At 49.3% G+C, this 15151-nt stretch overlaps 1 protein-coding gene across 1 annotated transcript in view; it reads left to right on the top strand.

Annotated features, from left to right (window-relative positions):
• Positions 1-15151, top strand: part of DLG2 (discs large MAGUK scaffold protein 2) — a 1975700-nt gene that overhangs the window by 1881681 nt on the left and 78868 nt on the right. Inside the window, exon 15 of the mRNA XM_063950647.1 lies at positions 7747-7923. Coding sequence (XP_063806717.1) covers positions 7747-7923 — 177 coding nt within the window. The remainder of the gene's footprint in view (positions 1-7746; positions 7924-15151) is intronic.

The following is a 15151-nucleotide window of genomic DNA, read 5'->3' as shown; positions in this document are numbered from 1 at the left end:
ACAGTTGGAAATCGGGTCTGAACTGCGCATGCGTATGCACCACAATGCACAGGCGCGTCGGTCCGCAGCAATGGGCAGTGACGGGATGGTGCGAACAAAGCGATCACACGGGCGATCGCAGGGTGTCTGACAGGAAGAGGCCGTTTGTGGGTGACAATTGACCGGTTTAGAGGAGTGTCCGGAGAAACGCAGGAGTGACCAGGCGTTTGAAGGGAGGGTTTCTGACGTCCGCTCCGGCCCCGATCATCGCAGCAGGTGAGTAAGTCCTGGGCTGTGCAGAGACTGCACAAACTTTTGTTTGTGCAGCTCTCTGCACATGTGATCGTACACCTGCACAGCGAATCCCCCCCCCCCCCCCCCCTGTAGGTGGCGACTACCTGGTCGCAGGGATGCAAATAACGCACACTAGCGATCAGGTCTGAATTACCCCCCTGGAACCGTTGTCTCAGACAGCGAGCTTGAGTGAAGGGGGGGCAGCAAATAAAATAACTTAATTTAAAGAAAATGCTGAATTTCATTATGCTAATTTATAAATCTCGTAATTCTCAAAGGTGACCGTATTTGAGCCTGGTTATGATTCTGACGCAAAGTGGATGTATTGACGGGAAGCCGTGAAATCCAGATTTACTAAAGTAATGCGAATATCCTTACGGTTAATGTGAGGAGCCCTACAGCTTCAAGTGGCATGTGCTGAAACTAATTTTTTTGCAGCCAGTGGAGATTTTACCTAGGGGCTGCAGGACTACTGCCCTCCTCCCCTTCCCCCCAGTAAAATCTGCCATCAGCAGGGACTGCCCAGTAGTGGCAGTCATTTCCCATAGGAAGCGCTCCCTGCTAATCACAGCCACACAGGCAGTCCCAGGAGGAGGTGTTTTCTCCCCCTGGCACTGCCAGTTTGCCGACAATAGCAGAGAGAATGCTTTCCATGGGAAGCCACTCCCCTGCTATCATATCAGCCCCATTTGGCTTCTATTGGCTGCAGCTGATGCAGTCCATAGAAGCCAGCCTGTTTGACAGCCCCAGAGTTAATCCACACCCCCAGACCTAAGCCCCACCTCCCAGTGATGTCAGCCATCAATCACCGGGAGAGCAGGGAGGAGAGGGCTGCAGACCTCCCGGCCAGACAGGTAACGAGCTGCTGCTGTTTGCGACCATATAACAAGCTAAGGATCAGGGCCTTTGTATAATAATCCTTTAGTACCACCTACTGTAATATGTTACTAATGTGTTGTTCCCCCTGGCTGTAGATTGTGGCATATGATAGGTCCTCGCACTCATACAGACTCTACTTGAAAAAAAATTCAAAATGAAAAAGTGTCTTTTTATGTGGAGAAAAACAATATGAAATAAAGTTGCATATTTAATGATAAATAGAGCCCCTAGTCTTGAGTATTGGGGCCCATACATCAGGCAAGTATCGAGGCAATTCCTTTTTATGCTGATACCTGGGTTGGGTCATCAGCAAAATCTAACATGTTGGAAATGCTCAATTCACTGGTTGAGACCAAAAAATGATCGGAATTGGTGAATTGGGGGTATTTAACACTCTGTATTTTGCCAATTCCCTGACAGATCTCTGATCATCAGAGTTGACGGATCAGAATGCTGATAAACAAATTGGCGTCGGCAGAATGAAGAATTTTCATTGACCAGACTAGGACTTGTTTACGACTGTGGGATCCCACCACTGACTTATGTATAATGGGTGCAATAGGGTAGAGTGACTCACATCTGCACACAGGAGGGTAGAGTGACTCACATCTGCACACAGGAGGATATAGTGACTAACATCTGCACGCAGGAGGGTATAGTGACTTACATCTGCATACAGGAGGGTAGAGTGACTCACATCTGCACCCAGGAGGTTAGAGTGACTCACACCTGCACACAGGAGGGTAGAGTGACTAACATCTGCACGCAGGAGGGTACAGTGACTAACATCTGCACACAGGAGGGTAGAGTGACTCACATCTGCACCCAGGAGGTTAGAGTGACTCACACCTGCACACAGGAGGGTAGAGTGACTAACATCTGCACGCAGGAGGGTACAGTGACTAACATCTGCACACAGGAGGGTAGAGTGACTCACATCTGCATACAGGAGGGTAGAGTGACTAACATTTGCACGCAGGAGGGTACAGTGACTAACATTTGCACGCAGGAGGGTACAGTGACTAACATTTGCACGCAGGATTGTAGAGTGAACTTACATCTGCACGCAGGAGGGTACAGTGACTAACATTTGAACTCAGGATTGTAGAGTGACTTACATCTGCACGCAGGGGGGGTACAGTGACTAACATTTGCACGCAGGATTGTAGAGTGATTTACATCTGCACGCAGGAGGGTACAGTGACTAACACCTGCACACAGGAGGGTAGAGTGACTAACATCTGCACACAGGAGGGTAGAGTGACTTACATCTGCATAAGGGAGGGTAGAGTGATTAACATCTGCATGCAGGAGGGTAGAGTGACTAACTTCTGGCTAATACCCAGGTCTTATGACAAAACCAACACAAAACTTGCCGGCTGTATTGCCAGAACAGTGCACCTCTGTGAAATGATCTTTTACACCACAAGACTTGATTCACTTACTGGTTTTAGTGGAGACAGGCAAACGTTGGCTAGAGTTACTGAAGGGGGAAACCTACATGTATTTGAAGGACGGGTTGCCCCAGGGAATCCATCCCCGTCTTGTCCGAACTGGGACTGGTTTTACCGACTGTGGGATCCCACCACTGGCTTATGTATAATGGGTGCAGGATGCCATCATCCCAAAATAACACACGGAACATAGCGCCTCTGGCAAGTGGTTGTGGGGAGGCTACACATATTGCGCTACCTTTATACTGTTTAACTTGTGACTGTGCCCCACCAATCTGTCTTCTCTATTCCTAACGGGTGCAAATTGTGTGTAACTCTACATCACACTTTATTTTAACTTTACATTCAACTCTAAATCAGGATCTTTATAACTGCTACGGTATGTAATTAGGCAGCTACAGTAGTAACTAATAACTATACTGTATAACCGCAGAATTGTGATTCCAGCATTGCGAGAACTGAGTAAATTAAAATAGTAAAAAAAAACTTCTATAGCCTATGTCCATTATTTAAGAAAAGAATATTGTTTGCAAGCTTAGAGACTGTCATTACATTAGAAAAAGACAATGCTAAATGTTCTTTACCTGTGATCCATTGTTGTAGGAAGTCAGCAGGACCCGACATTTGCTAGATTATGATTGGTCATAATGGGAAACACCGCCTCCAACTTATTTTAGAAGTTTTAGTAACTCATCCCGTTGGTATTAAATCCACCCCTTGGGAGTGAATCCACCCCTTGGTATTAAATCCACCACTTGGTAGATAATCCACCCCTTGGTATTAAATCCACCACTTGGTTGTGAATCCACCCCTTGGTATTAAATCCACCACTTGGTTGTGAATCCACCCCTTGGTATTAAATCCACCTCTTGCTATCGTATTTTACGTCACAAAAATCCTCCCAAAACTATTTTATTTTAATTTTGGATGGAATTATTTTTTTGATAATCCATCCAAGAGATTTCCATGTTAAACCATTATGAAAATCAGTATTAGATAGATAGATAGATAGATAGATAGTTGGTGACGCAGTTTAATACTGTCAGTTCTATTCTCCTTGGTGTTAGGAGTAACAGTGTTTCTCATCAGATGATTCTCGGCAGAGCTTGTGCCTGGCACGCAGAGAACATACCGTACTGACAATTCATCGTTATGGTGACTGTCGTAATGGGATCTCATCGTCTTATCGCCAATAAATAACTCCAAGTGTTTCCTCCAGGACTCTTTAATGCCATTGTGCTTGCGAGCTGGTCCATGCAGCAGGATGAAAATCAAATTTACTTTATGACCCACAGGTGGCCCACGATTCTCTTAATTGCGACGGGTGTTGATGGCTATAAACGGTTATATCCCTTATGTTTCCTCCTGTGCACCACGCGTTTCATGCTGGGTCAGAGTGATGGCTGTCTGAGCCAGGAGCTATGTACTTACACTGGTAACACTGTCTGCAGATACTTGTGCTCTCAAGCCAGGCTGAAGAAGTTGAAGCGTTTTACTTTAGTTCCCATGTACATCAGAATGATATGCAGTAACAATATTCCTTTATTCCTTTATTTCATTGTTATTTGGTTTGTTTTTACATCAACTTAAAAGGGAACTTTGCACATCTTTAAGCAGCAGTTAGCCAAAGTAGAAGAGACAGTTTTTGGTAAATTTCCATCTCTTTCTTGTCCAATCAGCCGCAGTTTTGATGTTTGAAGGACAGGGAAGGGCGGGGGAAGGGGATCCGGTCTGAAGATCGACAGTATCTAGGTCGACAATGTTTAGGTCGACCACTATAGGTCGACAGTCACTAGGTCGACATGGATGGAAGGTCGACAGGGTTTCTAGGTCGACATGTGCTAGGTCGACAGGTCTAAAGGTCGACATGAGTTTTTCCCCAAAAAATTATTTTTTTGAATTTTTTCATACTTAACGATCCACGTGGACTATGATTGGAACGGTAAAGTGTGCCGAGCGAAGCGGTAGCGGAGCGAAGGCACCATGCCCGAAGTATGGCGAGCGAACGCGGTGCACTAATTTGGGATCCTGGTCACTCTACGAAGAAAACGACACCAAAAAAACAACAACAACCTCATGTCGACCTTTAGACCTGTCGACCTAGCACATGTTGACCTAGAAACCCTGGCGACCTTCCATCCATGTCGACCTAGTGACTGTCGACCTATAGTGGTCGACCTAAACATTGTCGACCTAGATACTGTCGATTTGATGAACCACACCCGGGGGAAGGGGGGGTCAGAGCCAACGATAGCCTGCTAATTGGGTTATCAGAAGGGTAAGGTATCGTATGTCATGTTGATATTAAGAATGTTGACACAAGAATGTCAACATGGGTGCTATGTTGACATGTGACCCGGTCAACACAGGCGATTTCGACATTGCCTTAATGTCAAAATTGTGCGTGTCGCCAGTCGCCATGTCCACATAGTATTTTTACAGTGTTAGAGCCCTAACCCTAAAACTGACATGTACTGTACATTCAGAATGTTGACACCAGAATGTTGCCAAGGTCTGATTGTCGACAGTCATGATTTGAACAGGATGACCATGTCGGCATTATGTCCACATCGATATTGTGAACTATAGGGACATGGTCTTATTGCTATGTCACCTTGAGGCATAACTAGATCTTCAGAATAAGCTCTCTAAGCTCTCCTTCTCTAAAAACGTCCTCAGCAGCACAGAGTATATCAGGAGATGAGTGATGGGTCAGTGAGGACAGGGCTGCATGTGACAGGGGCAGTGACATGATGTGAGGAGGGGAATGGAGGCATCAGGAAGCCATAGACTGAGAGTTATATAGTGGAAGGAGCAGGGTCCCCCAGCAGCACAGAGTATATCAGGAGATGGGTGATGTGTCAGTGAGGACATGGCTTCATGTGACAGGGGCAGTGACATGATGTGAGGAGGGGAATGAGGCAGCAGGAAACCACAGACAGAGTTATATAGTGGAAGGAGCAGGGTCCTCAGCAGCACAGAGTATATCAGGAGATGAGTGATGTGTCAGTGAGGACATAGCTGCATGTGACAGGGGCAGTGACATGATGAGAGGAGGAGAATGGAGGCAGCAGGAAGCCACAGACTGAGAGTTATATAGTGGGAGGAGCCAGGGCCGTCTTAACAGCAGTGTGGGCCCCTGGGCACAGCAATGCACTGGGCCCCCTACCCATCCTCCAGTTGTAGGGGTGGCGTTGCTATCAGCCGCAGCATTGATGTCCCGTGGGCGGTAGGGGGTGTGCTATCTGCCACTCAGCGTGTAAGACCTGGAGCAGTAATTTCTGTTAATTACTCCTTTACTGCACAGATGGTGTAAGGTGGGGCGGGAGGGAGAACACTAAACTGTAGAAGAGGCATTGGGATGAATTAAGGGGCCATGGTACATAACTTCCAGGGTGGTAGGGGGTGTGTAATACGCAGGGGAGGGGTGGATAGTAGAGTGGACTTAATATTCATCATTTTCGGTGGGAGGGCAGCTTGCTTGACTGCAGATATCTCCAGTTCCTGGAAATATATTTCTTAGCTTTGAATGCAATAAAAAACTAGAGAGTCCCAACTTTCAAGAAGTTCTGGGTACTTGGGGATCAGAGTTCAGGAGCCAAAGCAATGCACCGGAAAAAGTATAAAACTGCAAACTAGATGTGTGGAGCTGGAGCAGGGACCAGCTTCTTGAAGGCTGATATCTCTGGTTCTGGGCATAGTAGAGACAAGCTGCCAGAGTTCACTGAAAGGAGGGAGTCCCATATTTTGGATAATACCCTCAGAAAAACTCTATGTCAGACAGAACCAGAGATATCTGGCTGGGAAGAGCAATTAACAGTCTTGAATGGGGACCACTGTTTCGAAGTCAGATATCTCCGGTTCCCCAGGGCCGATTTTCAAAAATCTGGTACCCCTGGAAAGAGGGGACCCTCAGCTATCAGCCTAGGGCCCTTAGACTCCTGGGGCCCTTGGGCAAGAGCCCATTGAGCCCATACAAAAAGACGGCCCTGGGAGGAGCAGGGTCCCCAGCAGCACAGAGTATATCAGGAGATGAGTGATGTGTCGGTGAGGACAGGGCTGCATGTGACAGGGGCAGGGACATGATGTGAGGAGGGGAATGGAGGCAGCAGGAAGCCACAGACTGAGAGTTATATAGTGGGAGGAGCAGGGTCCCCAGCAGCACAGAGTATATCAGGAGATGAGTGATGTGTCAGTGAGGACAGGGCTGCATGTGACAGGGGCAGGGACATGATGTGAGGAGGGGAATGGAGGCAGCAGGAAGCCACAGACTGAGAGTTATATAATGGAAGGAGCAGGGACCGCAGCAGCACAGAGTATATCAGGAGATGAGTGATGTGTCAGTGAGGACAGGGCTGCATGTGACAGGGGCAGTGACATGACGTGAGGAAGATGATGGAGGCAGCTCAGACTGAGTTATATAGTGTAAAAACTTACTAACATCAGCTTTAAGTAGTAAAGTGAAATTCCTGCCTCAGTGATTCAAAAAGACTGTGGTGCTAATCACATCAATGCATTAAACAATTTTAATGTATGCAAAGTACAAACTTGTATTTATACCTCCAAATTCAGGGGCTGTCTCGTCGATCCTGTAATCGGGACCTTGGTTGCGATTTGCGGCAGGTGGGGAAGTAGTTTCATCAATACACCATAATTTGTGTTTTTAGGTGTAAAATGCACACGAGTGGTGTGAATACACCCACTATGATAGTCTAGCCCCTCTGCGTGTCCTGAATTGGGCGATCTTCATGTGTACATATTTTTTAATATTAGTTTCTGTCTACAACAGTTCATGCATATTGACACTGTTTATGGTGATTCTTATTTTATTTTTTAATGTTTTATTTTATTTTAAACTGAGCTGTTTTAAATGCCTTTTTCTCGTGCTACATTGAAACGTAGTGACTAACCTTCTGGCACACTCCTGGAAACTGACGCACTCCGACAGCCAATCACATTTGCTTAATGTTTTCAAAAACTTGACTAAAACAATTACAAAGTTACAGTCTGTTGCCTGTGCACCATTTGTGATAAAGTGCACTATTGCCTTTACACTATCTACATGGGTATTGCTAGTTCAGGCTATTCTGTGTATATATAAAGGTTGCTGCATCTGATCTTTGCTTTTTGTCTCTTGCAGAGCCATGTTTGACTACGACAGAAGTAAGGACAGCGGTCTCCCGAGTCAAGGACTCAGCTTTAATTACGGAGATATTCTACACGTAATCAATGCATCTGACGATGAATGGTGGCAGGCGCGAAGGGTCATGCAGGAGGGAGACAGCGAAGAGATGGGCGTTATACCCAGTAAACGGAGGTATGAATGAAGCCATAATTGTTCTAGTGCTCTTATTTGTAGCAGTGAAGCGGCGTATTGATCTACCTGGTACTGATTTACCGAGAGGCTGCAACAGCAGTTGCTGCGGAATTCTGAATATTCTCTGTAGCCGCTACTTGATCATTTGTTTTATTTGAGTTGTGTAACTCCCAGGGGTAACAGCCGCAGGGCATGTCATTCGGCTAATGTGCAGCTTGTATTCTGCAGTGAATCCTGAGCGAATCCCACATAAATAATACACCAGGCTTTGTTTATGAAGTTGACTTTCGCATCAGTCTTGAAACATGTGTCATGTTTATTGAATGTGATTTTCAATTCCAAAAGAGAATTCTCTAAAAACATCATGCTTGAGGGCCCATTCACATATTGTCAGGTCACCGTGGAGAACAGCTGCCGTCAGCTGCTTGTGTGTTACCCATTAGCCTATCAGACTTGTAAGAGGTGGTGATATTAATGTAGAGGCTGCAGTGTGGGAATGGAATGATGTTAAACTGTACTGAGTGAATTGGGGGCTAATTGAGGTTGGATCACAAATCGCGATCCAACCTGAACTTTTGCGATCGCCCCACGGGCGCATGCGCAGGACCCATCCGCTGTAATTACGAACGCCTCTGCCTGATTGACAGGCAGAGGCGTTGATGAGGCGGCAACGCTCCGTTTCCAAGGTGGAGGAAGAGCGTTGCGGTGGCAGCGGCTTATGAACAGGGGCGTGGCAGCTTTATTATTGGGACGGCTGCATGATGTCACACGCAGCCGCCTCGATCAAAAAGACGGTGACAGGCCTCCTTCTGTGACAGCCAGGCTGCGCCGGCTGGAGGCTTCCCTAATTTCTGCGACTACCCCCAGCATTCTGCGACTGCCCCCAGCATTCGACTCAAAGGATTGCAAATGCTGCGAAAGAGCAGAACTTGCAATCCTTACTGAATAGGTCCTTAGCACATTCATTTAACATTATTGTAGTACTAAGAAATGTCTTATTCAAGGTTGCGCTCTGCTGAGACCGCTTTACCGGCGTTTTGCGTTAGTTGCACATGCGACTTTGTGCTAATGCTATTGTAAGCCCTTCCCCTGGTATACAAGTATGTGCATGAATGTGCAAGGGCTGGGACTCCCTTTTGTGCAGCTGCAGTTGCAACCATCCTGCTCGGTGCATCTTTAGACGTAACCTTCGCTCGCACCATCAAAACTTGCACCTGCCCCGTGCTAAGTGCAGATTCTCCTCCACAGTATGGCCTCCAATGTAAGGGATTTGTCACAGCGTGCCGGACACCAGTGGTCACTTACTGGGTTCGGCAGCAATGGTGCGGCAGCAGGGCAGCGGGCAGGGAGTCCCTGGCACTCACTGCTGATGTTCTTTCACCTCCAGCAGCTTCCCTCTTGGCTGTATCATAGACGGCCGTGGCTCCCATAGTGACATGCATGTCGCTCTGTGCAGAATTTAAAGGGACCGACGCACCAAATGTGATGTCACTTTTGGCGCAATATTTGAATCTTCTCCCTATAAAAGGAAGTCCCAGAGCACAGGGCCTTGCCAGAGTATAGGCTTTAATACTTTGCTCCAGCAGTTTGCCTTCTGCTAAACCAGCATTCGCCCTCCCAGTACTTCGTTCCTGAGTCCTGCTTTCCTTGTTCCCCTTTCCTGGTTCCTGCCTTCTTCCATGTGCTGAGTTCCTGGTTCCTGCCATCCTAGTGTCTGCTCCTGACCCCGTACCTGATACTGACCTACCTGTCCAGCTCCGACCCTGTCTGTGTCAGTCATCTCCGTGTTCAACAGCTCACGGCAACTGCTATATAAACCTCAGTGAGTGTACACCAGCACCAGACAGAGGCTGCAACCTCCATGTTGGATGCAGCGAAGGACAAACCTCCTTGTGGGAGTCCCTGGTGATCATCACCGGCACGTTAGACTCTGTGTCTCTATACTGGGTCTTGCCAGTCCCAAAGTACGGACTTGCATCTGCATACCCTCCATTATTTTACACAGGAAAGGGGGCGTCAATTCTTTCTGTGTACACACCAGCTGGCATGTTAGGAATTGTATACACTGTGTACACTGAGGTCAATGTCACGTTTGCTGAGAACCAGGATAAACGGCCTCTGATTGGTTACCGCGATATAATGGCATTGGGGCTAATTGCATACCCCCATTGTTGTGTGCTATCAGTTTTTTGTTGTTTTTATGTTTTGTATTGTTTGTTGTCTCTTGATTTCTAGCAACCAGTAAAGTAAAAAATAATGTAAAAAGCAGTATTGCTTAGAGGTCAGAAGCTAAACGATTGCTCATTCACAGACAATCATGTCCATTATATAGATACCATTCCACCTTGCTGTAACTATGCTGATGGGATTAGCGCTGAGGTCATTTCCATAACCGTTCAAAATATTCATTCTCATTTTGGGTACAAAATATTGCACCATTCACCTGCACAATTTAGCCTTGTGTTCTCATGTTTACCCCAGCCATGCCATACGGGTTGGGATTGAAATGCCAGAGTTTGGGATGCCGACGGTTAGAATACCAACCGCGGCATCCCAATGATCAGAATCCTGACAGGGGAAGGTAAGTGTTGGCTCCCAAACCCTCCCTTCCAGCAGCCTAAACCTAACCCTCCCACCCCCACAGCCTAACCCTTACTGTCCCTTTTGGTGCTTAAACCTAACCCCCCTTCCTTGCAGCCTAAACCTAACCCCCCCAGCAACCTAACCCTCCCCGGGGGTGCCTAAACCTAACTTCCTCCCCGAAGCCTAAACCTACCCCCCCCCCAGCAACCTAACCCTCCCCAGGGGTGCCTAAACCTAACTTCCTCCCCGAAGCCTAAACCTACCCCCCCCCCCCCCTCCCCAGCAACCTAACCCTCCCCGGGGGTGCCTAAACCTAACTTCCTCCCCGAAGCCTAAACCTACCCCCCTTTCCCCCAGCAACCTAACCCTCCCCAGGGGTGCCTAAACCTAACTTCCTCCCCGAAGCCTAAACCTAACCCCCCCAGCAACCTAACCCTCCCCGGGGGTGCCTAAACCTAACGGGTGTGGATCATTAGATCAACAGTGTCTAGTTCGATAATGTTTAGGTCGACCACTATAGGTCGACAGTCACTAGGTCTACAGGGTTTGAAGGTAGACAGGGTTTCTAGGTCGGCATGTTCTAGATCGACAGGTCAAAAGGTCGACATGAGTTTTTCATGTTTTTTTGGTGTAGTTTTCTCCGTACAGTGACCGGGAAGCCCAAATTACTGCACCTCGCCCGCTCGCCATGCTTTGAAAACGCACAGCGCCAATCAGGTCTGAATCCCAGAATACATATGTGATACTGGGACACACAGCACAGCACACTATTGGTTGTGAATTATATGAATCTCCAGTGGGTTTTTGATTCCATAATTTCCACACTTTTATCCCTCCTGATTGGCCAGGCATTATTGGCTATGTACTCATAGTGGATGATCCACTTTTTACCGATGTTAATATCCAAGAGCAAATGAATCCATTGATTGTTTGAGGCTAATTACTCGAATAAGATGTACCCCTGATGAAGTCTCTGAGAAACGAAACGCGTTGGGTTATCAAATTTGTTGTGATCTGACCTCCAATTTACAATTCTTGAAGGAGGAGTTCGCAAAAGAAATATTTGTACATCTGCTCTTATGTGGACCACCACTGGATGTTAGTGGTGGTTGAAATGTTTTATGGACAGTTATATGAATACAGTATCAGATGAGCTTTTATAAATTGTAATACATTTTGCGTATTGGAACATATTGTTTGTTTTCCTAAACAAGATTTTATTTGACATTAGGTCATTCAGTCACAAAAATAGGGGTGTTATAACAACCCCAAGGTGCCAATTACACTAATACTACATATTTGTTGTTTGGTTCCTCATAACAGGGTACCTAGTGTAATAAGGCGGTCGACCCTAATTATTGAATGTGATCTCTACCCTATTACTGTATTTTCAATCAGCGCAGAAAGAGGGTTTTTTTGTTATATATATATACATATATAAATATATATATATATATATATATATATATATATATATATATATATATATATATATATATATATATATATGTGTGTATATATATATATATCTCCTATATAATAGCCAAGATCTGTGACTTTGTGATTCATTTGCTAACGCTGGGCGGAGTCACAAGACTGGGCGGAGTTAGTCAAATGAGTCACAGATCTGGCCAAATCTACAGGAGACTAGGAGCAGAAGCAGATGGTATGGGCATGGCACATACCTCCCAGCTTTCTGCAGGAGCTTTCTTCAGGCAGAAGGAGGGACACACACTCGGCGAAAAGGGGGCGTGGCTTCACGGGAGGGTCTTCGTTTTCGTCAGTGAGGGGGCATGCCCAGCGCTCTGTGAGCTGCTGGCATGCCCCCAGGGGCTGATTATGAGTCCGGGGGGCCCAGGGCACTTGAGACAGGGGAGCCCTATCTCATACCCTCCAACTGTACCTTTTTAATAGGTACAGTACCTTTTTTTCATGGTCTGTACCGATTTTTGCCTCTCCAAACTTCCATTGAAAGTATAGGAAAAGGGGCGTGGCCACGCCCCCTTTACACGCGACCACGCCCCCTTTTCGGGTTTGTACTGATTTTTCTGTGTAAAATGTTGGAGGGTATGCTATCTCATTGCTGTGCCTGCTGTGGGTTGGGGGCGTGGCCTAATCGCGGCCCGCGCGGCCACGCCCCCTTATGCAAATTCCGATTTTTATTTTTATTTTTTAATGGGATTTTGGCCCCTCAGCTAGGGCTAAATCCAGAGGAGGTGCTCGCTCCCCCCCTACACACCCGCACAGGCAGAAGCAAGCAGGGAGACTGCTGCCTCCCTGTAACACCACAGACCTGCCAACACGCAGCAGCGTGTGCTGACAGTAGCACAATGCTGCCGTTGTTGCTGGCAGGACGGGGGGGGGGGAGCTTCTGAGCTGGGACAGAGCTACTCCAGCCGGGGGCCCCCCTAAAACTGTGGGGCCAACGGTACGTACCCCCTGCCCCCCCCCCCCCTTAATCCGGCTCTGCTGCTGGAACCCCCCCTTAATCCGTACCCCCTGATGCCCCCTCTCCCTCTGTCTCCACTATTCACCGCTGCTCTGCTAAGCAGAACAGCGAGTACAGGAGCTTTCCAACTGCCCCCCCCCCCCCCACCGCGGGACACTGCGACCCGCGGGTGGGACAGCGGGACAGACCCCAAAAAATGGGACTGTCCCGCGAAAATCGGGACATTTGGGAGGTATGGGGGTGTGTGAGGGGTATGTCAGACAGACGGGCACCGGCTCACTGTGTGCTTGACCCCCCACATCGGCCCACTCAGCAGGGTCTCTCTGGCGCGGAGGAGCGTCACTTTCTGGCACACTCCACGCTTCTTAGCTGCAGTTTTGTGGGGCACCTGCCGCTGTGCAGGTTCCGTACTGCCTCTGTTATCTCCAACCCCTGGCGGGTAGCGCTGCAGAAATCCGAGCTGCTTGCAGGCTCCGACCCACTCCTCGCTCCAGCCGCAGCGTCTCCTGGGAGCTAACCAGTCACTCCCAGTCTCCCCTTACCACAGTGCCCGGCAGCCGCGAGGTCCGCGCCACGTGCATGCTATGACCCCCTCCTCCCTCCAGCCGCAGCATCTCCTGGGGGCTAACCAGTAATTTCCAGTCTCACCTTACCACAGTGCCCGGCAGCTGCGCGAGGTCTGCGGTGTGTGACTGAGGAGGGGGGGGGGATGCGGACGGGCAGAGGAAGCAGGACTCCAGCCTGAGAGAGTCAGCCATGCCAAGTCTCCAGCAGCAGCAGATCCCAACAGGTTGGAGTGGAACAGCAGCAGCCAGCAGCAGTGACTCCGGTAAGACACATCTGTCTGTCACCACTGTTTTGTCCCTAATACCAATCTCTCCCGTGCCCTGTGTTCTGTCATGTCCCTGTCACCCCTGGCCTTGCCCTGCCACCCTTATCCTGGCCCTTTCACCCTTATCCTGGCCCTTTCACCCTTATCCTGGCCCTGTCACCCTTATGCTGGCCCTGTTACCCCCTATCCTGGCCCTGTCACCCCTGTGCTTGCCCTGTCAACCCTATACTGGCCCCGTCACCCCTGTCCTGGTCCTGCCGCCCCTACCCTGGCCCTGTCACCCCTATCCTGTCCCTGTCATTTCTGTCCTGGCCCCGTCGCCCCTGTCCTGGCCCCGTCACCCCTGTCCTGGCACCGTCACCCCTGTCCTGGCCCCGTCAACCCTGTTCTGACCCTGTCACCCCTGTCCTGGCCCTGTTACTGCATACCCTCCAACTACCTTTTATGGCATGTACAGTACCCGCAGCGCCTCCAGACCTCTCCCCAATGCACCACACCACATGCGGCACTCCACCCCTCCCCCACATGCAGTGCCTCCAGACCCCCTACACCACCCGCGGCTCCCACTCCTCCGCCCCTTCACCACCCACAGCACCTCCAGGCCCCCTCCACCATTCACCCCCCTTATATGTCTCCCCCCACACCTGCCCCCCTCCACCCGCAGCATCTGCAGACACCCTCCTCCATCCGCGGTCCCCCCCTCACCCACCCCTCCCCCACCAATGGCACCGCCGCACCTGCCCCTCCACCACCTGCAGCACCTCCGGACCTCCTTTCCCATCCGCCGCACCACCCGTACCTGCCCCTACCCTACCCATGGTGCCTGCGGTCCCCTACCCCACCCCCGGCACTCCCGTCCCTTCCCATCCCACAGCACCTCCGGAACCCTTTACCCATCCACAACATCCCCACACTTGCCCCTCTCCCACCCGTGGCACCCCTGCCCCTCCCCCACCTGCAGTGCCTCCGGACCCCTCCCCCATCTGCATCCCCCACTCCTCTGCCCCTCCCCCACCCGCAGCACCTCCCGAACCTTCCCCATCCGGGCCCCACCCCCACTTCTGCCCCCCCTCCACCCGCAGCATCTACAGACACCATCCGCAGTCCCCCCCACACCCGCTACATTCTGTACATCGTGCCCTGCAGGTGCTGTTCACGCCGTCGCAAGGGGCTGCGCCTCCTTCACCATCGCACGCCCTTTCATTGTGCAATATTTAACCACTAACAAAGGAATGCAGGTAATACTCCATATAATACAAATATTAAACCCCAGAAAGGCATGCAAGGGTTAAGGGGGCGTAGCCCCTTGCGACGGTGTGAAGAGCGCCCGTAGGGCGCAATGAAGCACCTAGTATATATATATA

This window comes from Pseudophryne corroboree, chromosome 2, assembly GCF_028390025.1.
Source record: "Pseudophryne corroboree isolate aPseCor3 chromosome 2, aPseCor3.hap2, whole genome shotgun sequence".
Classification (NCBI taxonomy): Eukaryota; Metazoa; Chordata; class Amphibia; order Anura; family Myobatrachidae; genus Pseudophryne; species Pseudophryne corroboree.
The sequence above is the reverse complement of the archived record's forward strand: the minus strand, read 5'-3'. Positions and strand labels throughout refer to the sequence as shown.